This window comes from Agelaius tricolor, unplaced genomic scaffold (genome assembly GCF_023055355.1).
Source record: "Agelaius tricolor isolate 1412-34295 unplaced genomic scaffold, bAgeTri1.0.p SCAF_15, whole genome shotgun sequence".
Classification (NCBI taxonomy): Eukaryota; Metazoa; Chordata; class Aves; order Passeriformes; family Icteridae; genus Agelaius; species Agelaius tricolor.
In genome coordinates, this window is record NW_027269275.1 from 13,350,070 (window position 1) to 13,375,113 (window position 25,044).

General features: G+C 41.1%; 1 protein-coding gene across 2 annotated transcripts in view; it reads right to left on the reverse strand.

Moving 5' to 3' along the window:
* The window catches only part of CBFB (core-binding factor subunit beta), a 37,360-nt gene extending 15,407 nt beyond the window's left edge, over positions 1–21,953 (reverse strand). For both annotated transcript variants that reach the window (XM_071440476.1, XM_071440477.1), the window contains exons 1-4: positions 21,817–21,953; positions 21,507–21,593; positions 17,008–17,124; positions 3,320–3,436 (exon numbers count right to left, since the gene is read on the reverse strand). In XM_071440476.1, coding sequence (XP_071296577.1) covers positions 3,320–3,436; positions 17,008–17,124; positions 21,507–21,593; positions 21,817–21,894 — 399 coding nt within the window. In that variant the 5' untranslated portion in view covers positions 21,895–21,953. The remainder of the gene's footprint in view (positions 1–3,319; positions 3,437–17,007; positions 17,125–21,506; positions 21,594–21,816) is intronic.
* Positions 21,954–25,044: the final 3,091 nt, after the last annotated feature.

A 25,044-nucleotide genomic window follows, 5' to 3' on the forward strand; every position in this document is an offset into this window, starting at 1 on the left:
AAGTTAAAAACCAAATAAATACTTAATTTTACCAAAAGCTGCTACAGGTGCATCAGTATGAACATTCTTAATGCTTGTGTATCATTTATATTATTTAAATTTAGATGCACAGGAAAGTGCAAAGCAGAAATTATTCCTCCACCAATCTGCACACATTCCCATACAATGGAGGAGAAACTCGCAGGTCTTCAACAGCTCTTTTGCTTATTTTCAATAATGGCTTATGCACAGGAAGAGATTTAACAAACTAACACAAAAAAAATTCCTTCAAATTGTATTTTCTATTAGAAAATGTTTTAAATAAAGTGTTTGTAATTTGTGGAGCCGTTATTAATTGGGTTGGAAGTTATTTTTCTTAAAGAGACCTTTTAACACATTTACTGTTCCCCATCAGAATGGAAGAGTCCCATCTGAAGAGGCCCCACAAACCAGGAAGGGATAAACTGTATTGGTTCTCCCTCCTTCTAGCTCTTCAACTGTAATTTACTACTAACTCTGCTGATGATTCCCACATACATGCAAATGTTATTTTAAAGTTGATAATTTTTTTAAAAGCTGACCTTGACTGTTAGAGGACATAAACATGTGAAGAGCAAAACTAAGTTTTAATATACCTGGGGACTAAGTGCATAAATTTTTCAATTTAAGATAAAGCATCCCCAGCCTGAGAAAATGTTAAATTGCCTTTTTTGCCGTGGGCACAATCATGGCCCTGGAGCTGCTCTGTGCAGAGCTGTGCTGGGGCTCCCTGGTGGCCCAAGGCAGGGAAATATAAACAGCTGCCAGGCCCAGGCTCTTTCTGGGGATGTGTGGGCAATGTTTAAAGCTGCCAACAAGATCATACTTCAACATCATAGATCTTTTTAAGATTAGAATTTCGCCCTTTACAGCCATTTTAATGTTCATACAAGGCAGAGAAACCAGGGTTAGAGAGTGGAAAAAGTTTGTTCTTAATAATGCAGAAGGTTAGAAAGAACAGATAAGCTCGTGTCCCAGATGACTCCAGAAAAGCTACCTTAGTTTTAACTTACAGAAGAGATATATGGCTTTATTACCTTCTATTTTAAATCAGACTTAAATAGAAGAAGATTCTTTTTTTATTGAAGGTTTTTGCATTTTACCATCATTTAGAGTGGTTATGAAATAGAAGGCTGACATACAGCCTTGGAAGGAATATTTCAAAGAAATGGTCATAACCAAAAGAACTAAATTAGAAATGCATGGGAAAAAAAATCAGTATGTTGATATCCAGAATGAAGACGTGCTGACAACTGAAACACTGGTTTGCTCATGTCTGAGAAAGGGATAAAAGCATCAGAACTTTTTTAGTAAAACATAGAATTCCGCTCTACTCTTGGTGATACATTATAACAAATAAACCAACAACACAACTTTATACTACAAGAATTTAACAAAGATTTTTTTAAGATGTCACTCAATTCTAGTGATAATAGCCTAGCAAATTCAGCTGTATGAGACCAAATAACTTACACATCTTAGTTTTATTCTACAAAAATGTTCCTGGTATAAATTTACAAAGAAAAATAAGAATAAGCCAAACATGAGCAACAGAATGAGCAAACAACATGACAACAGAACAAAACCAAACCTCCCAGTCCAAAAAATAAAATTAAAAAAAATATTAAAAAAGAGAATTTTAAAAAATTAAAATATTTCAACGTTAACACATGTGGATTCTCTTCCTAAAGTATTTGTTGACCTGGTGAAGGGTAGTATGTTTACCAAAGTATTACAGCAAAGAAGAATTTTATTTGATCCCAGCATTAGTATGAAGAGGTAAGAGACAGAAAAATGCAAGAGTACATTTGCTTAAGACAAGCTTCCAAAAAATGAGGGGTCCAGTGAAGGGCAGCTGGACCTCTTACAAAGGGCAGTGGGTACACAGGCAATACCACATGAGGCACTTAAGCCCCTTCTGACATCAGGGTTATTTTGGGATCAAAGTCAGCAGTTCAGTCAACTGCCATTAGCAATATTACAACAGTTTTAAACAAGGAAGCAGTGACAGATACAGGAAAAAGGAAACTGAAGAATGTAAAAGATTGCCCAAGTGCTTACAATACTAATACATATAAGGGTGCAGCTACTCCTGTGTCTGTATGACACAGGGCACCCTTAGGTAGTATTGCTGTAGGAAACAATGACCATTGATGACCTTGTAGTCACCAAGAATCACAAACTAAAAACAAGTGACACACCTGTAACTGAGTGCAAACATCTCTGGAGAGATTCAACACCTCCAGCTCGGCACCCTGTACTCACAAATCAGGAAAGCACTGACACCTGAGAGCATGCACACATCCCCTCACACACACAAAGAGTAAATCACAACCTCTGTGCACAAACACTTCCTGAAGACAGCAAAAGGGAATTAAGAGTTGTTAAGACAGCATATACACATTGGGAAACTGAAGTATTCCAAGCAATTACAAAAGCATTTATTGGGAAATTAAGAAGAAAAAAATCAAACCCACTGGTCACCTGACCCCTCTCCTTTTTGGAAGGGGGCCCACTTTCTTCAGGCACTCTCCAGTTTTGGAAAGGGTGACACTGTCTCCTCCTGAGTATATGTTCCAATCAGCCCACTCTCAGTTCAGAATTATGTATCAAACTTATTAACTACAGATCAAGAACCCTGGGATTTATGTTACATTCCTCAGGGCTATGTACTGGCTGTGTAAGGCATTACAGCCTGAAGGTCTCCTAATGCATGGAGTCCACAGCAGTGACTCTGCTGCAGCTGGAACTGAGCTTGCCCAAGTCACTGACACAGCTTTGAAAGAGGTGAATACACAGCAAGAGTGGATCTTAGAGCAAAAGCTTTGGTCTGTGGCTTTTCTCATGGATTCTCAAAGGGCAGCAGGACTATTCTCTCCAGGCATCATGGAGGAAGTGTTCAGGGCTGGGACTGGGACACAAAGTGTTTCCATTTAATCCCAAACATAGTGACATGAACATCACCCCATTAATATGCAAATTAGTTTCTTAAGTTAGGGAGAGGCAAGGCACAATAGAGGAGTGTTCCTCATATTTTGGAGGAATCAAAGTTTTAAAATACTTTATTACTCTGTAGCATAGTAACAGTGCAAAATCACTCAAAGTTGTAAATTATGAACTATTCCTGCCCCTAACATTTTGACCTAATGCAGCTAAAGTAGTGTTTTGTTACAACTACATGTTTCTGAACTTCCATACTGCAAGTTTTCTTTGGAGTTTGTACTCAGAGCAAAGGCAAAAACTGTGTTTCCCTCCAGAAGAACAAACAAATATCTGAGTAGCCAAGGGCAGACTGCCTTACCTGTGCTCTCTCTTCATCAAATTCCAGGCAGCCCATACCATCCAGTCTCTGGAGATCTATCCAGCCTTTCCAGATTACACAGACACCATTGAGAATCATAGGTGCCTTCAAGTACACCTGGAATAAAAGCAAAACACATGTTGTGAATTTGCAAGCTCTTACACATGTGCCTGCACAATGAAAATACTGATCCAGGAAGCCTCTATATGTATTCTTAGAAGAACATCCAAACCAGCTGGTAACATGAGACTCCATTTAACAGCTTCTACTGCTTCCTTTCCAAGAACCCATTTTAATCAAGTGAGTGCTTTAACTTTTGCCTACTGTACTGGATGGAATAAATTTAAGCTGTGTTCTCATTTTATAAACTGGCGTGCACCAGGATTTAGTTAGAATTCTTATGCTTGCAATTAAACTAGGAGTTTTTCTTGTCAGCTTACCTTTGTGTCACAAAGGAAGTGGCATGCTGCCAGTCAGAGAGAATCCTACAGCACATCTAAATAGTTAAATGAGCACTCTCCTTCCTACTCCCAAGAAACACTGTATTTTATCCCAAAAAATGAGTGATTTCAACAAAGACCAAGCACTGGTTTCAGTCCTCCTCAAATGTGGAAACTACTCAAAGTTCAGTAAAATACACAACATACACATCGTACTAAAAATAAGGAAGTCTTCCTGTGTCAATTCTAGCATGTGTGAAAGGCTTTTCAAAAGAAGCAACACCAGCTGATGAAAACCCAAGTACAGCACCAACGTGCACTGTGCCTTGTGCTGCAGCACAGAATAATGTGTGATCTTAAGGTCCTACTTCCAGATAACAGTACTCAAAGTGATGCCACAAGGGAACTCAAAAAGAAGCAAATACAAAACTACATGAGTTTGACTTGTTATACTTCATAATATCCCTCTTAAACAAAGCAGAGTCACAGTAAAATTACCTGAATTGTACAGAAAAGAAAAAAAAAGTTAGAAAAAAATCAACCTTCAATAGTTATTTCAGCCTACTTGGCAAGTCAAAACCTCTCATGGGACAGGAGTTTGTCCATGTTGAATCACCAGAGAGGCAAACCTGCACATACACCTACATCCACTTCAGATTTTGTCCACTGAATATGAATTTGGTAACTGACAAGACTACTTAGACATTCCAAATCCATCTGAGTTTTTTTCAGCCTTCAGAAGCAGCTGGAGCTCAGCTAGGTAGGGAACTTTCAGACAGTGCCTCTCCAACAGTTCTAAATTAATCCTCTGGCAAATCCTCATCAAAGCGCAATTGATGTTTAGCACTATAACGCATTTCAAAGCGCCCCCACTGTGCCTGCTTGCTCAGTTCCACACTTACCAGCTAAGGTCACTCAAGTGAAAAAAGAGAGGGCTCCAGGAGGCACAGAGGAAAGGAAGCCCCCCTCATGCAAAGGCTGTGCTGGCAGAATTAAGCACTGAACAACATGAAAGGCAACCCATGACTGGAAAACAGGGAGCAAATAACATGGATTGAACTGACAAACAAGTAATGTTATTTGCCAAAGAAAACAAACATTTGATCTCCAAAGCCTGATTTTTACAACTTATCACACTTTGGTATGAAGTGACACAGCTTCAGACCTTTTAATTAGTACAACATGCAGCAGCTCAATAATGAGGCAATAAATGTTATTTGTTAGAGCAGCTCTTCTTCCCACCAGCACTTCTACTGCAGGCTCTCTGCTAAGAGCACAGCCTGGTTTTCTGTGCCTGCACTCACAGCTCATCTGAGAGAGTCATCACAGCCCAGCCTTGCGTGGGGACAGCACACCGTGGGGACAGCACACCGTGGGGACAGCACACCAGGCACATCCACCGGCCAACAGCCTCTGCGAGCAGAGGTGTCAGAACCACCATGAGTAAGATGTGGACTACCAGGAAACCACCTCCCACAGCCCTCATTTCAAGATTAAACATTTCAAACATACAAAGTACACTGCAGCCCTTCAGCACAATCTTCACCCATTAATCTCACAAGAAACAAGTGAAGGATGCAGCATCCATTTAATAGATGCATTTAATTAGTTGAGAAGTGAAAGACAGTTAAAAGAGGCTATTAGAACTGTCATTCTCTTCTAAGGCAAATGAAGAATCATTCAAGAGAGGAAATAAAAAGGCAGCATAAGATAATCATGGGTCTGTAAAGACAAAAAAGCCTGTACTCCAATGCTGGTTATGTTATACATGAGCAAACAAGCACTTTGCTGACTTTCACTTAGGGTTTATCTCTTGCTCAACCTCCCCTATCCTTCTGGCCCACAACAGCAGCCTAGGACATCAAAAGTTACACAGGCCTTCCCACAGATGTCAAAACTCAGCTTTCCAAGTTGTCCAGGAATACTTTCTGTTTGTTTCTTTGATAAGGAATATTATGGTGCCACTAACCCGTTTCAGTGGCCATTCAGCTGCCTTGGTCACTGCAGCTGCCAGTGCCTGACACACAAACTTCCTGCCTCAGTGCAACAGCAGGTAGCTCAGACACAGCTGCTGAGGCTCAGTGATGCCTCATGCATCACCTGGAAGCCCAAGCAGTGCTGCAAATGCTATGAAAGCCTTCAGAAGTCAAAGGGGAAACAAGTTGACAGAGCTGATGTGATTCCTGATCCCTCCAATCTGCCCGGAGCACGCCGGCCAGCAGCTGAGCTGCTGACACAGCAGCCTGGGAACCTCTGGCATGCAGCCTGACCTTTCCAGATGAAGCAGTCTGCCCTTGCTCCTGAATCAGAGCCCTGGAAGCCTTGCACCACCAGATTCAGGAGGTCTTCAAAACTCTGATAAACAAACATTTTTCACTACTGAAAGCATGAATTCGTTCTCAAGATATTCTGAGTTTTGAAATTACCACACAATCATTCAAACGTAGGAATCATTCATCTTGAAACCCCATGAGCTTATGCAAGAACTTTTCTCTCATTAAAACACAATAATGCATACTGGTACTTTCTAATTTATTTTAGAGAAAGGAATTTAAACTCCTTTTCCCCCCTCTCCTCTTTCAGGAAAATGGAAACCACCTAAGATTATAGCCAAAAACGTTTAACCACATATTTCCTTCTTTTCAGATAAAGCCATGTTGGTTCCCTTTCAACTTCTGAACTTAACAGAATTATTAATAAATTACTGCTCTGTCTGTGAACACATTATCTATTATGGCACCTTAAAATCCAGCAAAGTGGTCTTCTAAAAAATTTCTGAATTGTCTACTCTGAAAATTGCCTCAAGACAGTGATGGTAGAAGACCAAGGGCAAAAGTTGCATTATTTCTAAAAAGACCCAAAATTCCCCCCCTTCCCTAATATTATAGAAGTGGATAAAAACATGTCTTTGTTAGAGCAACTCTTTCAAATTTTTATGCTAACCCCAGATTACCTGCATTTAAATCATTTTATAAATCCTCCACACACCTATGGGTACTTTTTGTAATAATGCCTGGCAGTCAGTGCTGTAAAATTCAAGAGACAGGTGAAAAGCACTATAGAACAGAAGGAAGGAGAAGCTGGAAGTCAGGCAATTACCAAATTCATATTCAGTGGACAAATTTAATGCTACATAAAGAAACACCATTATAGGGACATAAAAGAGGAAAAGCTAAATTATGCAGCAGTCTCTGTTCAGAATACAGTCCATCCTATAAACCAAAGGAAGTATGGTTTTTCTGCCACTGACAGTGAACAGTTGTGTAAATAAGTTAAGAATCTTTGTACACATGTTGAAGGATGAAAGTTCTCTCATTTTGCACCCTTATTTGCCACACACGGGCACAGCCAAAGCTTTGTTAGACTAGGAGACCTAAGCAAACTGTCACATACTGAAATGTCATTTTTACTAGTTTATAGCAGCTAAATTTTTGTTCAGGTGGCTATTACAGAACCAATTTCATCTCAAATGACATCTTCCATTTCAAATTCTTACTACAGATCAAAGTGGCATTAGAATTTTTTAATGAGAAACACAGACATGTTACTTTTACATTGGAAACAGGCTTTTAGTATTAGAACAAATATTCTGCTTGCTGACTGAACAAGCAGCGAGAGCAAACACTTTTATCTCCGGGCAGATTATCTGGACAGAGGACAAACAGCACCGTAAACACACACAGACTTGAGAAGGTGCTGCATGAATAGGCTTAGCTGGGCTCTAAGTTGTTGAGCTGTGTTTGTGCTTCCTCGGCCTCCCGCTGGCTTGTTCTCAAAGACCTCCGTGCCACACCTTCAACATTTAGTGTATCTCACCTTCCCTTTTGTGTTCTTTCAACTAATCTGTTGTTTCTTTTCATCTGCATTTAAATGAACAACCCTCTACCCCAACTCCAATTAACTGGGAGTTCTCTCTGTTGTTAAGAACAGGCAGGGACATGGCTCCTGTAACACCATTCATTCATATTTTAAAATCCAAACTAATTACTTTTTAAGAAGCTACTGTATTTTAGCACAAGACAAAACCTCGGTTTCACATCCTATTTTAGTCATCTAGTAAACCTTTATCTCACACCAGCAGAGTATTTAACTGATCTGCTGGAGGAATGCTATCTGTATGCTCCATCCACACATCCTGCAGTTACAGAAAATGCTCCTTCTCCTACAGCAACCAAGCCATTTCCTCCCCCAGCGATTGCACACAGTTCTCACCACCCACCAACTCATGAATCAGCAGGCTCTCAACAGCCAGCGCCACCGAGGAGATCAACTTCACCCCCCAGGAAACACCAGTCCCCAGTGAAGTGGTGCAGTCCCCTCCCTTCTGTTTTCATTTTCCCAGCCCACTGGAGCAGAATGCATTCTTCCAGAAGAGGCTCAGCTCTGACTCACCCTGTGCCTCATCACGCACACATCTGCCCATTCATAACGGGCTGCCCCCTCGGCTGAGCCACGGCCATCCATCCATCCATCCATCCCACTTCTGATCTCACCTTCCCCTGAATCATACCCCACTTTTAAACACTTCAACTGCATTCTCCCTGGTGATTTCATATGTGAAACACTGACCACTAAGAAAGAGACAGCTTTGAACACTTACTCCAAGAAAGAAAAGTGTTAAATGGGGTAAGGCTAACCTATCGTTCCAGCTTCTCTTGGCATTCTGCATACACTAGCAAGTAAAAGGAAACAACCTGTACAAAATGTTTAAATGAGAAATTATGTATTCAACTGTTTCCTTTAACAGCAACAGTATATGATAATTTACAGGGTTTCATAATTAAAATGCTGTGATCTTGCCACAGGGATGTGGCACGACCGCTCTGAAAGGTAAAGTTGCATCAGTCCCATCCCAGTGTTCCCCTCACAATACAAAGACTCACTCTCATATCACAGAGAAGGGTCTCTAGCCTGGGTTTCAAAGAGGGAGCAAAGCATGAGAGAGGAAGGAATCCATGAAATGAAAAAAAAAAAAAGAGAGAAAAAAGCAAAAAAAGCTTTTCTAAAACTTTGCAACAGAACCTATACACGAAAATCCTCAACTATTTAGGGAACAAAACAGAACAGTAACTTCACTAGTATAACACCAACTGAAGTCACAGCAAAAGCTGATAACCTCATGCAAGACTTCACACTACTATTTCAGATATTGATCATTGGTTTATAAGAAACTAATGACAAGCAACCAGCATTTATCTGACTTCCAAAGTTTGACTCTCTTATGCTAACCCTGCAACATAATTTAAACTGCAATGAAATATAAATAGAAACAGCCAAAAATAAGCCCATTTAGAAAGTGACTATGAGTAAAATAAGACTTTTTAGTGCTTTAAATTTGTATCAATCTTTCTGTCTTATCCCTTAAAACATATTATTCCTTCTTCGAACACACAAAGAAAACATCTTCTATTTTAAAAGCTGCATCTTGGAATTTCTTCCATTATATGAGAATGAGGTTTTGTTAAAATTCAAACCTTACACTCTTCTGCAAAAATGTATGGGAATTGATACTTTCTGACCAAACAAGAGCCTTTCCTAAACACTTGTGCATAAATGACCCAATTGTGGCTTTCAAGATGAATACAGCTTCGAGTTCCTCAAGGGTGGCACCCCTGGCACAGCTGTGCCAGGCCCGTGCTGTTTCCTGAGCAGCTGCCAAGGTGGGACTCCTGGGACAGCACTGGCCAGGCCAGGAGCCCTGCCCAGGGACACCTCCTTGGGCCCAGCACCACCCTTTCTCTACCTGGGACCCGTTCCTCCAGCTCTGCTTCCTTGTGATCACACACAGACATTTCACCTGCAGCTGAGGAAAGAATGCACTCCAATTCAGAACTAGAAAAACACCTCAGAACATAATACAATTTTCAACTTCATAGCAAAACCTCATGGTCAGATATTACTTTGTTCAATTTTCAAATACGCTTCTGTAAGTCACCAGGTTTTACTACAAATATCAGTAAACACTGAGATGCAACATAGTCCATTTTTACCTCTCTCAACATGCTTTGTGTACTGAAATACTGCAGTGGGGGGGGGGGGGGGGGGTGGTTTCTAAAACGTCAAAAGGAATAGCTGAAGAATTTTCCTAACCTTTCTGGAGAGTCAGAATTTACAAGTCCCCTGTAGAAAACCTGGTATTTTTATGGTTTTTTGGTTGGTTGCATTTGTTAGGTTTTTTTCTGCATAGTTAGCTCAACTATGTAATCATGACTCCTTTTCAAAAGCAGATCAATGTTTCATTAAATTATGCAGGTTGCTATTTCACTTAACTAAAAACCAAGTCTCTAAGTAAGAACAGATATGAAGCAGTAAGGATGTCAGAACAAATGTGATTAAAATCTGTGGAGCATTTTATTCCTGGATTAAGATCACTGGTCAGTACATATGCTTAAAGCTCAGATAAAAAAAATACTAAAATGTTACTGCACAGAAATTATACTCATCATCTAATAACCAAGTCTCCAGATACAGTTCATCATTCCAAATGCTGCAATTTTTCAACTAAGCAGAAAACATGAACCAGACTTGACCAAAACCACCAAAAAAGCCCCAGTACAAAGCAAAAAGTAGACGGCTTCTAGTTTTCACATTGTCACTACAGAAGGGACTCCCAAAGAGAAATGCATGTCATGCTCAGGCTCTATCCATTTGCCTTCAAAACACAAAACCAACCACAGAGCTGGAACTGAAAATCAACAAAAATGCAAGGAGCATAACAAGAAAAATCTGAAAGGCAAATATATGCTGGGGTTTTCCCCTGTGAAACTTTACAGGGTCTTTTATCAGCCTGTCTTTACACTAAATTCTGCAAGAGAGAGATGGCTGGATTTTAAACCTATACTCCCTTTTAATGGAGAGGGCATGTATTTAAAAAAGACCCATTTTTTTCTTGCAACAATTAAAAAAAATAATGCTTTTGCAGCAAAATATTGCCAGGAGATTGCTGCTGGTTTTGCAGCTCCAAGTACACATGCATGCCTCTGCTCACAAACTCAGTAACTAACAGACACATTTTCTGCCACGTTGACAGAATATTTTCCAGACAAATTTCAAAATTGGTTGTGAAATTTGTTCTTTTCAAGCTTTCAGAAAATCACAGAGCAAAAATCAGTTACAACTAGCAACTGCAACAGAGGATTAGAAAGAGAGGTTTATCTAAAACACATCACCTGCCCACCATGCTGCCTGGGTGCAAATAAACAGCCTGCTAATCCCCTTTTGGACTGAAAATTCAAAACAAATAATGCAAGTATACTCAATGACACAAAAGAGAGGTTATCTGATTTTGACAATATGGGCAAGCAGGTAATAAAAACATCCAGGAACTGACCCTGACCCAAGCAAGAGAGGGGCAAGAAAAGCTGTTTCCTCTACCCTTTAGCTTTCATTGCCTTCTTGAGCACTCCAACAGCCTCACCCTTCCCCTTAAGCAGGATTCAAGTCTGGAAAAAACTGTTCAAACATTTGCTCAACAAGTAATGCTGCATTAAGGCTTAAAATAATGTTAGTAGCTTTTTGTCTTTTGTATACTATAACAACTATTCAGCTTTCATCATTCAATAAAATTTCAGTGTCATAATTATTCTGTAGAAAACTATCAGCTTCTGCAGAGAACATCCTTTGCAATGACTGGAAATTGTCCTTAACAGAGTAACATCAAACTTGCAATTATGCAAGCTAATGAGCTCATTTCATTACTTGTGCTTTGGACAATAAAGCTTGAAGAACCATTTCAGTAGCTTTCAGAAAATGACAGTTTCTTGAAGCAAATGTTTCATGATCTTATTGAATTTTTCTTATTTTTAATATGAATTATTAAGTGATTTTCAGAAAGAAGCAGACATTCTCAACAATGACTCTCTTACTTTTGTCATTCATTTACAAGAAGAGGAAAGAAGCATAATATTAGCAACTTTCCTTAGTAAGTGGAGACTGATAGGCAAACAAGAGAATTCAACAATCCAAATGTCTGGACTTCTTCCAGCATCTATGCTGCAGAGATCTCAAGTACTGCTTTCATCCACACACCACTCATCTGTCCTTATATATAGCTGCTTCCCAAATGCAAAATTTAGCTCACTAACTCCAATTTTGTTCCTCTTCTGGGAAACTTTAGGATGATGACATGGGTATATTTGAAATCTTGTCTATACAACTCAAACAAGTGCATTTAAGCCACTGGAAAGAGTTCAAGGTAGTATGACTGAATAACTGCTTTTAGAATACATAATAAAGGCTAAGCAGGAGCAGGTTTACTGACAGCAGCCCTGAAGTGCTTGCACAGCCGTGCTGCAAGCACTGCTCCCAAGCATTGTTTCAAAATGGCATCGGCACAGCCTGCACTGTGTCACAGGGACCAGCCCGTGGGCAGTCCCAAAAGGATTTTGGAGGACTGGGGGGTGAAAGGATTCCAGGGGAAAGGCTGTGGCTCCTTGTCACATGAGAGGTGCCTGGGGTGACTCACACTCCAGTGGCAGAGGGCACTGAGGATAAATCACTCTGCAGGAACAACTGTCCAAACCCAGCCAGGGGCTGCCTGCCAGGACAACGTGTCCAGTCTACGTCCTCTAAAGATTTCTCTCCTCAAAATCCAAGCTCTAACTGTTCACAGTGTATAAACTGTATGCACATAGAGGCATCTCCTGACTGGGAGGTAAAGTGAATAAGCACAGGTACACTATGACTGTGGCTTCAGACAGAGTTTGGATTAAACAGCTCTCCTCTATGCAACAGCAGCTCATAAGGAAGAACAATTTCAAGTATCTAGACAAAAAAAAGAGAAAAAGTTTCACTCTCCTCTAAAGCAAAAATGGGTTTAGGAGCATAAACAAAGGATGTTGCTGGGAAAAATACTAGAAAGAAAAAGAAACAGAAGTTTCTGCCAGCTAAAGGACTTTTAAGCAAAAACACAAAAATTCTACAATCACAAGCATCTATAGAAAACCAGTATTTCACTCAAACCATATAGATGATCCTGGATGAAAACTGATCAAGGGGATCATCAAGAAAAGTGGATTCTTCTCATTGACAAAGCCTTTACAAGATTCCCACCAAGCAATTCCAAGGGGAAAAAAAAAAATAAAAAAATCAATCTCTTTAGCCAGGCTGGGTACAAACTGGACACACCACCAAACCCATTTGTCTGCTGTGAGAATAACCACACACTGACCTCCTTGTTTAAAGCTCTCAGAAAAGCCTGAGAAAGATCAAAAGCAAGAACAGTGATGTGGGTTTCACCAGGACAACACCACTTCCCTTGGCTGGAGCAGGCAAAAGTAAATCGAAGGCTCTGAGCACACAGACAGCCCAGCCCCTTCCCTGACCACCTGCTGCTCCTCACAGAAGGACCTCTCCCAGCTACCACAAGGCTTTGGGGTCATCACATACCCAAAAAGGTATGAACAGGAGGGTAACAATTGTTTAAGACTGCTCAGGAAAAGTGGAAAGCTGGTTCTATTGGCTGCTATTTGAATAGGTGCTGTATTTTAATAAAAACTATTTTTCATCACACTTCTGTTCCTGCTGTAACACCCACAGCATAACAAAGATTTTTTTTTTAATATTCATCCAAGCAGTTAACACCAACTTAAAGCAAAATAAAATCTAGTTTTGACAAAAAACTGTGCAAGTAGAAAGTCAGCATCTTAAGGAAGAAAACTGAAAATCTTTAGTTATGGCTAGAACAAAGTTAGTGGTTAATGAGTAGAAATCCTAGCCACATCACATGTGGCACAGCAGGCAATCTGAATCAATTTAAATCCTGTCTGATGTGCTTTCCTCCAAAGCTGCAGAGTTCATGGTGTATTAGAGTGAGATAAACCCGTGTGGAAGACTCTGGTTTACGAGCAGCTGCCACCAAAAAACAGACAGGAAGTAAAGCTGCACTAGAATGAGATGGAGAATTTTATTATAAAGGGGAGGGGAAGTAAAACAACTTCACAGACCTCATCAGTGACTGGTATTTAAACAGTGAAAAAGAATATCTGAGAACTAATGTTCTTTCCAGTAAGAAAGAGTGGATCTAAAGAAACATCTTGAATAAGAAATGAAAACTTATCTTACTCTAAGAAGTAAGCATACAAAATGAATCATGCAAAGAAAGTTGATCAGACAGTTCTTAACGAAACAAAGGGACTTGGAAAAATACTAGATTTTAAGAAGTGCTGAAGTCCATACACAGCTCAGCCTTTAGTTCGTACGTCATCAGTACAAAACTGAAATAAAAATTACAGAATTTCATTAATCACAATAAAACTAGCCTAAGTCATAAATGATACCAGAAAACCAAGGTGAAAATAAAGCTCTCCATTTAATTGCAAGGTTTAATTAACTAATATTTCAGGCAATACATTAGACTACTACACTGCCTATCTTTCAATTTCTTAACATCTATTCATTTATTCTTTACCAAAAAACAAATAAAAACACTCTGGACATTAGCTAACAACACAGATGATCAGAAAGCCCTGGTATGGTTCAACTCCCAAGAAACAGGACACACAGTGCATCTGACACACCCCACACACACCCACAATCCCAATGAAATACAATGTTCCATCATTTTTACGATCTAGGGACCTATTTTTAGTGCTGCTTTTTCTTCTACTATGACAAACCTGAAAAATTGCTCAAATACACAATTAAATTTGCTGCAGGTCAAAGGCAGCACAGAATGCTAAAGTTATCTCAAAAAAAATGTAAACTTGAGTTTAAAATGAGCAGAAACATTAAGCATACAGTGAGCCATCCAATTTTTGGATTAATGAAGACAGGGTATCCACCAGAGGCCTACCCACCCATTGTGAACATCAGATGCATCAAATTAAAAGGCAAATTAAGCATATAAAAAAAAAACCCTTCAGTTAAGAAATACCAGATTGAAAAACCTCAAGCCTATGAAGTATGTATTTGCAGAATCCCAACTTTCACAAGAGTGTTGCTCTTTCTAAAATTCAATCACTTAAGCAGCAATTCTAGCAGATGCTGCACTGGTAGCTTTGTCAATCTCTGTACAAAACTGCTTTAGCACAATAGTGACATACTTCAAATCTGGATAAACTATTTTGGGCCATCATTGTTTAGCCAAACACAGAAGCAGAATTCCAGAATAAAAATATTCTAATGTTGGTAAGTTTATCTACATTCTAGATCTCAAACTAATGCTTAAGATAATTATTAACTGACAGCTTCCCCCTTAGCCTTTTTTTATTCATATAATTAAAAACATGCCTCACTGGCATAAATCCAGTGATGAACAAACACACATTATGCACTGCCTCAAGAATCAAAGCTCATAAAACAATGTTGCACAGAGCTACAAAAAATCACATGGTTTTAAGGGACTGCTGAAGCCTGTGAAAGAAATTCTTAATTAAGCCAAATGACAAAAATCTAGAGAGAACAATCTCAGACAATTCATATGAAAGGCTTGAACTGTTTCCGCTGATAACATAAAACATTCTCCCACTGCTCATTCCTCTGCTCCAATCATGGGAGTGGCTGACTTTCAGAGCACTTTAATTCTGTGCAGAGCACAGTGATTTACACAAGTGAGGGCTGATTACAACAGTGAATTTGTGATTTGCTCATATCAGAGCATAGCATTATTCCCATTTATCTGTCTGTCCACCTCTAGCCTCATTCAGAGGAATTCTTCTAAATATTTCAGTGAAGCAGTCTAGAATTTACTGTAAACACACATAAAAGAAGGAGTGGCATTCATTAATGAGGCTCATGTTCTATTTTAATATCCAGCATACCTACCATGCTCTTACATGATTAAGACAACACAAGAAAATGGATGAAGTAGTTCAGTACTTTAAGAATTCATTCAGAGAAAACAAAGTTAAAAAAAATCATAGGAGTAAATAAAATTAGTTTTGAACTGGCAAGAAAAGAGACTTCAGTCTTCTTACACATTACAAGAAAAATTCCTCATTCAATTGTGAGCCAGAATCAATATTTTTCAGTAAGAGCCAGATTCAATTCAGTTTCCTTAGCAAAGCAGTCAGTACCCAGACAGCCAACTTCACTTCTCCCCCAATTTGTCAAACTTCTGCAAGCCTCACAGGACTAAATGGAAAACAATTTTTTCCAAAAAAACTCATTAACTTGAATTCCACATACCATAACTGCCCTCAGGAATTTTTTTTTCTTCCAATCAAGTTTTCCCACTATAGGAAATATTTATCTTCCACCTAGCAGCATTTAAAAGACCCAATATGCCATTAAACCTGAATATGCTTCAAGTATTTCCTCCAGCCTGGTAGGCTTGGTAGCATTAGCTGTTTCTTGTTACAAGGGCAGGTAAAAAAAATGTAGGCAAAAGGAAGGATTTTGTAGTCCATTAAAAGTTTTTAAAAATAAAAAAAAAAAACACAAAAATTAGCCTGAAACAGAGAAACTATGAGGGCTTAAGTGCTGGTATACACCCACTGAAGAGAGTTCTGAAGAAAGTCTCCTACTGAATTCAGTGATCTTTGGATCAGTCCCAGAGCACCCACAGGAGCACAGATAAGAGACAGCATCTATATTTTAAAGGTATGTTTTTCTTTTTCCTGTAAAACCAAACCAGCTGTAGGTGATTTCAGTAACTTTATTCTGATGAGACTAAGCAAGGTTTCTGACTTTAAATCTAATACAGCTTCACAGTAATCATCACTGCCACTAGGGAATTTGAGCTTTCAATATCAGCCTATGGGACAACCACCTCAGAAAAAAGAGATTCAGAAATCAATTCTGAAAGTGGTGATGCTGTTTCTAGATTGTAGCTGATGGTGAAACTGAGAAAAAGATTCATTCCACTTAGAGCACACTGACTGCTTGCTGTACCAAATGGCATCCAAAGACACAATGAAATAACCTGCTGAAAATGCAAATTTTCATTAGTCTACCACAATTCATTGGCCAAAGTCTAATTTCTTCAGAAGCACCTACACAACACGAAATTTAGACTGTTCCCCAAAATTTTATCATAGCATGACAGCAGAAATATTTCTCTTTTTCAAAATAATGCAAAGCCACCAGTACTGCCCACATTTCCCAATTCTTCCATTTGCCTAAACATCACCATGCTTTAAAACAAAGCAATATTTTATCTTACCATCTTTCACGTGCACTCACATCACTACCTACCTGCATGGAGGTGTGAAATATTACAAATCTCACATCATACGTGCAGTCCATACGAGTAAGACCATAAGCACAACAACAAAAAAATTCTTTCAGTTTCAACAATTTCCTCCTTACCTTGCCTCCTTCTCTTTCAAAGTCAACATATTCCCGGGTCGGTGTCTGTCGCTGCTCCCCCTGCCAGCTGGCCGGAAAAAACTGGAGAGACAGATTGGTTCCTGTGGCCACAAAAGCCTTTTAGAAAAATCAATACAAACAGGATCAGGGAGCAAGACATTACATAAATTATGCAGGCAGTCATTTATTTTTACATCAGTTTATGTCTTAAGCCAGGCAGCATAGAGAATACTTAAAGTCAAAAACATGCACTCATCATTTTTCTTAAGTATTAAGTTACAAACATCTGATTCCATTTTGACAACATTTGCCATTGGCTGCTTCGGATATAAAATACAACATGGAATCAATACTTCTTTCAAATCAGTTTTGCTGACATTAGAATCTGTCCTTTCAGTTCTGTCTGGATACCCTGCACCAACTTAGTACCTGCAACGTTAAAAACTGTCCGTGCTTTTCAAAGAGGCTGCCTATCTCTAATAGTACTGCTGAAGGAAAATTAACTCCTTAGACCCATTACTAAGGACAACTGTTTTTGACAGAAAAGGATTTGTTTCCTTTCACAATCTAATTATACCTAGAGAGACACTTAACTGAAGGATAAATATTCCTATTTTATCATCTGCTGGCATGCAGCATCAATACACAGTTCAATCAAGCTGCACAGGACAAAGTCCTCATGCCACATTAAGACACCAGTGATACCCAGATCAGCAGATGCTGTGTCAGTGAGAAAAGACAACTGTAGGAATTCCTCTCAGCTGCAGCCCTTTGTAAAATCATTAAAGGGATTGACCTGAAACTATTAGGAAAAGCACGCATTGGTTTCAAGCAAACAATTTTCTACAATTTCAAATTAAAATGGGATTCAGTTTTCCTTATAAACTCCCTGTATTTGTTAATATATCTTAACTCCAAGCAATGATGAGTACTGCAATTCCTGGACATTAAATAAAAAATTATTTTTGCAATCAGAAGTCAGATTCACAGTATTTATAGTTTTCTCTGGTACAGGTGAGCATGCTGTCCTGTAAGCATATGAATATTCACACAGGCTCACAGCATACCACTCCTATCAAAATCCCAGGGTTAAACACAATTTGTTGCAATCAAACAACAGTTTTTATTACCATGATCGCTCAGATTTAAATGGCCATTAATCTAGAATATAGTTTTTCTTAAAAGCTATATAACTACTACTTTAACAGTTGGAATTTCCTGACAAGCAGATTTCTTTCAAGCAACCCAGAATTCAGACACTTCATGGTATAACTGTACTACTACCTGTGACACTATAGCTACATGTTATTTAAGATAGTTCCAGTCATGGACTGCACCACTGTCACAGGATTAATACCTCCCATTTTGAAAGAAGAAGTGCTTTGTCTTGGCTCTTCCCCCCCTCCACCAAAGGAGACTAATGCTCTGCAATCAGTTTTGGTTCCAGGCTATTCTTAAAAACAGATTTTAAATTTTTTGTTGCTGTTTTTGTTTGCTTATTTTGTCTCCTGTAAGCACATTCTCAACATCATTAAAATTAACAAACCAGTCCTAGTAATGGCAGAAGAATACTGTATTGGTGCATTAATATTTGTTTGCAAAGACAAACATTTCAATCCACGTAACAGAAGTTTCATCAAGGCTACACTTGCACAAATAGGAGGCATCAAGTCTGTCAGAGCTACAGACCATCATTATCAGGTTCACTACCTCCTGTTACCCCTTTGCTTTAGCAAGGGATGCTATTTAGTATCAACAAAAGAAAATATATCCATCTCCAAATATTTGTGGCTCTGAGTCTTCACCATTTAGTCTGCTCAAGAACTGTTTTCCTACCCCCGAGCATCTCTAGTAAATATGTGTTTTATACTCCTTAATTTATACATTTCAAATATCAAGGAGTGAGAGCTTTGAGAGTAAACCAGCTGACCACTGAAGCTCTATGGACCAGTCCAGTTCTGGGTCAAAAGGACTGTACTTGCTTTCTGGGAAACCCAGCAAGACAGTGAAGTGCCCCTGCCTTCCTGCTTCCACCCCCAATGTGTGCTAGAGGGCCATGAAAACAGGGAGAAAATATCAGAGAAAAGAAGATGATAAAAGTACACAAATTCCACATCCTCATACAGTCAGGCAGGCACCATTTAAATCATGAAAAGCTATGTAGATATTTGTTCTCTGGATTTTTGAAGCCTGTTCCCTCCCTTTGAAGAGACAAAACCATCCAGTTAAAGTACCCATATGCTTCTTAAATCAAATCACAGGTCAATACTGAAAAACTTGAGAACAGTCCTGCTAATAACCACATAAAACTACGTGGAAGCCCTTAATTTCCACCAAATAACAAACAAATTAAATAAAAAATAACAATAATGATTAAAAAAAAAATCACACCACTAGTTTGGTTTTAAACTTGAAAGTAAGAAAACTCTAGTTTTGTCTGCAGAGCCTTTTAAAGCTCAGTCTGAAAAGCTATCAGACATTTATGCCACAAATTTTGCAAAAGGCTTATCAGGTAGTACAAGGGTGACCTGACCCACACACAGACAACGTAAATACAAGTACCTTCCAAAGCAAACCAAACATGTGAGGTTATTTAAGTTATCAAAGCATTGCCAGTAAACATGAAATCTTATTCAATACACTTCACATTTACTTCTCAGTAATATTGCTAATTATTTCCTTTATTCAATCAAGAGCTATTTGACACACGTAACCAACAACTTACTGCCGGCTCTACATTAAATCCCTGAGCTGTTCTCTGGGGTTTTTTTTCTGCTTCAAAATATGTAAGGTCATTTGCAAAGGCTCCCTTTGGAGATAAAAGAATAAATCCTTGATGTCTGGAAAAACATTCAAGACCAAAAAAAAAGAAGTAAAATTACTAGCTCTTTTTAACATCAGTCATTACATACAGTACATTTCTAAATAAACCTGACTACTCATGCCCTGTTCACAAAACAAAACCAGATGTTTCAGATGAAGAAATATAGAGCCCGTTTTATAATTAAGTAGAGTGAAAATATGTAGAACATGCATCACTGCTTGCTTCCAAGGGATGAAGTTCTGGCAAAAAAGGCAGCAGCAGGCACAGAAGTACAAAGGTGGAACTACAATGATTTCCCATTTATATAACTGCACAGGCTGCATTAGAAAGCTAGTTATAAGCTACATGGTCATTTTGTTCTTTAGGCAGGGATTTGGGTATATTATGCACTTTCACCTGTACAGGAACTTCCAATGCTAGCAAACTATGTCTTCCTTACCTACCCATTGTTTCCCTGGTGTTTTCTTAAAGGAAGCAAACATGGACAAAGAAAAATGAATACCAAAAAAATAGTCAAATTAAGAACCTGTCTACAGGAGGCCTCTTGTAAAATAATATTACAGGTTCTAAAACAAGAGGTAACAAGCAGAGATTAGATTTAGCTAAAATAAAGTTACTCAGTAAAAGGTAGCTGTGTTCTTGAGTGTGTCTTCTTTTACTGACAAAAGCAAAAGAACAAGATCAGTTACAGTAACTGGTATTCAAGTATTTTTTGGATGTGCATAAGAATAATTTCATTGTGAACTGACTAGCAGTATGTATGCTACGTGAAATTAAAGAATGTTCGTAAAAGCAAACTTGGTGGAAGTGGGGTTTGTTTTCTATTTTACCTTATCTTTCACTACATACTGTAAATGAAAAAGAGGTTACTTCTGCATTTTAATTGTAGGGTTACAAACTTAACAATGCTATTGAATATTAATTCTATAGAAGCAACCTAGAGCAGAATTCAAACCAGGAAATAGTCAGTTCTTGATTACTCTGAGCCATACTTCACCTCACTTCTTATTTCAGAGGGCGACAGTAGTCTGTAACTAACCTTAATGAATGAGAAAAACGGAGCTGAAGTTGCAAGTTTCAAAGCCTAATTTTAAAAGCCTTTGATTTAGTTCACAAACACACACAAATCAAACAGCTCACTCAGGACTTTAAGCAAGCGCCTTCTGAACAATGTTACTCATTTCTCAAAGCTACTGTTTCCGGAAAGAAAAAAAAAAGAGAAGAAAAGAAAAGAAGCTGAATATTGAAACAAGCAGCTCGTAGCTGCAGCACGTGCCCAGGGAAGGAGCGCAGCCCGTTCCCACTGCCGGGGCTTTTCCTTCCTTCCCTGTCACCCCGGCGCTCCGGACAACCGCTGTCCCCGCTCGGGAGCGAGCCGACACCTCCGACTGCAAAGGCGCTATTGCTACGGCTGACAGAAACGCCGCCTGCCCACCAAAACCTCCTTTCCCTCGGCGTTTGAAAGGCAGCCGATGTCATTCCCCTCCTTCAGGAAAACTCTCCTTCACGGCACCGCTCCGACCGGCCCCAGGCACCGTCCCGGCCCCGAGCCTTCGGGCTTGGGCATCGCGCAGCGCTCGCTGCCCCGACGGCTTCCCCCAAACTTTTATTTGACGAGCCGAGCGCGGCCCGGCCCGGTGCCGGCGGGCACCGAGGGAAGCGCGGCGCCACTTACGATCTCGGAGCGGCCGTCGCGGCAGGCGTTCTGGAAGCGGGCCTGCCTCTCCTCGTGCGGCCGGTCCCTGAAGCCGGTGTATTTAATCTGCGGGGAACAGGGCGCGCAATCAGGAGGGGCCAATCCCGGCGATAAGGGGGCAGCGGAGTGCACTGACTGCGCCTCCCCGTGCCGCCGGCTCGGCTCCTGCCGCAGCTGAGAGGAGGCGCGGAGCTGCCCCGGCCCCTCCGCGGCCCGCGGAAACTTTACCCACGGCGGGCGGAGGGAGGGAGGGAGAGAAGGGGGAGCCCCGCCGCCACCGCCGCCTTACCTCGCACTCGCGGCTCAGCTTCCTGAAGAACTCCTCGTTCTCGAACTTGCTCCGCTGGTCGGGGACAACCCGCGGCATGGTGGTGGGGCCGCCGCCGCCGGCTGCCCTCCTTCCTTCCCTCCCTCCCTCCCGCCCGCCCCGCGCTGTCCCAGCCCCAGCGCTCGCCTCGCCCTTTGTTAGCCCCCGCCGGCGGCGCCCCCCCTTCCCTCCTCCCGTCCCTCCTCCTCCCGCGGCGCACGCAGAGCAGCCGCAGCCGCCGCCGGAGCTCGATGCTGCCGCTGCCGCCGCCGCCCGCTCCCGCCCCCAGCCCGCTCCCTCCCCTCCGACTTCCTCCCGGCTCGTAAACTCGGCCCGAACAGCCGCGCCATTCACAACTCCGCCGCCGCCGCCGCGCATGCGCCGCGCCAGGCGGGAAGCGGGCGAGGGGTGACTCAGAGCCCCTCAGCGTGCCTCGGCCGGGCGCTGGCTCGCCCGCAGCGGGGCCGCTGCGCTCGCTCCCCCGTCACCGCTCTCCCCGTCACCGCGGCTCGGCGCTTTCCGCCTCCCCGCTGCGAGGGGAGCAGCCCCAGCACTGCGGCGGGCACGGAGCGGCCGCCCCCCGCGCCCCGGTGGCGATGGGGAGCGCTCCCCTCACAGCACCTGCTCCGCCGGCCCGCACAGGTGGGGAGCAGGCGGTGGCCGCGCCGCGTCCCCCCGCCTCGAGGGTGGCGGTGAGGATGGGGCAGGTCGGAAGGGACAGCGCTGGCCTCGCACCTCCTCGTCTGGCTCCGTCCCCGAGGCCAGCGTGAAGGCTGCAGGAGCCCAGGGGTGGTCGCAGAGCCCGCCGCCGACAGGAGCCGCCCCGCTGTCCGGCTGCCGCCCCACACGCGGCGCGTCCATCGCTCAGTCCCTCCGCCCGCCCAGCCGCACTGCCCGGGGCGGGGACCCGTTCCCGAGGGGAGCAAGAGCAACCATCACCACCTCAGGATGTGGCTCGGTGTCTTTGAAGTCGTGGTGTCAGTCTAGAGCAAAACCAAAACCCAGCGCTTCGCTGCAGCAGCGCTTGAAAAGTTCACTTTCAGGCTAGAAACATAGCAGCCTGAACTCTTGATTCTTCATGAGCACACATTTTACAGGAGCTAATTCAATCCGAGAGCACTGCAGGACATACATCACCTGCCTCTAAATCTGTTTTTTCATACATACCTACTTTATACCTCGATTCTTCATTGCTGTCTACGACTTCATCATGAGGGGAAGTGGAGGGGCAGACACCTATGTGTTGTCTCTGGCAATTAATGACAGGACCCAAGGAAATGGCCTGAAGTTGTGTCAGGGGAGGTTTAGGTTGGATTTCAGAAAAAGGTTCTTCACCCACAGGGTGGCTGGGCAATGGAACAGGCTGCCCAAGAAAGTGATCACAGCACCAAACCTTACAGAGCTCAAGAAGCGTTTGGACAATGCTCTCAGGCACATAGTGTCTCTTGGGGATGTCCTGTGCAGTTGTAAGAGTTGGATTCTATGTTCCTTGTGGGTCCCTTCCAACTCAATATTCTGGGATTTTTTTTTTTCCCTACACCAAGTCCCCCAGGTTTTTAGCAGCTCTGGAGCATCATAAGGACGGCAGCATGAGCCAAAAAGCATATGATACCTATTGCCAACATTAAAATATTAGAGCATATTAGATCTTCTGATAAAGATACGAGGTTTTCTAACCTCTCAGAATTATAACCTTAACTTTGCACATAGTCATGCAAATCAAAGCCAGCAATGCTAAGGTGAGCCAGAAGACATAATTTGAATCAAGTATGAGCAAAATAATAAAAAAATGAGTGAAGTAACTGTAACCCTTAGTTTTTTGTATACAGACTTCACAGAAAAAAACTTTGGACTTTTCTTCTAAATGTAGAAGATATGCTATGAGAAACTTAATACTTTTCTGAACAATAGGAAAAGTGCAGACAACTGTTTAAACTGTTTCTTCTGATTTTTGGTATGTATTGCAAATATATAAGTAAATCCAGAAGTTAAAAGCATTAAAAGAACTGCTTTAAAAGGGCTTTTTCAGTCTGAAAAGAAAATACACCGAGCTTGAAAACATAAAATATTGTGTATTGTCTTGATCCATTTAGATTAATATCAACCCTTAAGTGAAATTTTCGTGAATGTCAGCCACATTTAAAAGGTCCCAAAATAAGACATTTTAAAAAAAATCCATATCACTATTCATCTTACAGCAAGATCAATACCAGGAGCGTAGGCCTGCAGGAGAGCTGCCAAGTTCATAAGGTAGAAATCTGCTCTCTTGACCTCCAATAATCTTTCACTATCCAGTTCTACCTCCTCAGCCCTGAAACTGACTGTGCCTTTTTCCAAACAACAGTTTGCAAAAGAAAAAAAAAATTACCAAGGTCAAAAGCAAGATGAGTGGTTGTAAAGCCCTAAAATAAGAAACAGGAGATGTAATCACCTAGCAAGTTTTGTATTTTGACCTTGGCATATATTTTTCAAGACTTTGGAAACAATATCAAGTTTGACTGCTTTCCCCCTTGCAGCTCTTTGTTTAACATTTGTCATCCTACAGTTTTCATCTTTCCAAAGTTTTTCTTTTAAATAAAGTGAGTCAATATTATCAGAAAGTCTGTAAGAGATCAGGCACTGCCCCTGCTTGTTACCTCAGTTAGTTGATGCAGAAACAGGATAGCAGGAAGGGGTGAGATAGAGCACAGTGACACAGGATCATATTATTCTTCTGAATTTATCCAGTTTCTCTACACTAAGCTAGCTAAGAGCTTTTGCTCTGAATAATGAATACCTTCTTAGCAAAGGGAACCAATTATTTCATGTTCATATAAAGAAAACAATTATTTTAGACATGTTTTCTCATCAGGAAAAGCTATAAAATCGCAGCAGTTCTTCCTTTCTATACCTGTCTCAGCCCCCAGCATTTAACAAGACAATTAGAGTCTTAAAGACAGTGAAGTTCTTATTTTTTTTCTTCCTAACTAGATGGAGGAGAGGCACACAAAGTAATAATGTCTTTGCTGCAAGAAAGTCTAGAGCATAATTTGCAGTTATTTACCCTGTTTGGCCAGAGTCGCTGGCCACCAGCCAGAGAGTCAACACAGATCAGAGGCAGCTTTGCAGGTGGTAGCTGGGGGACATGAGAGGAAAGCTGAGGTTAACGTGTGAGAGATGGGATGCAATCTCATGGGAATTCTGCAGCTCACCAAACTTTTTTATTTGCTT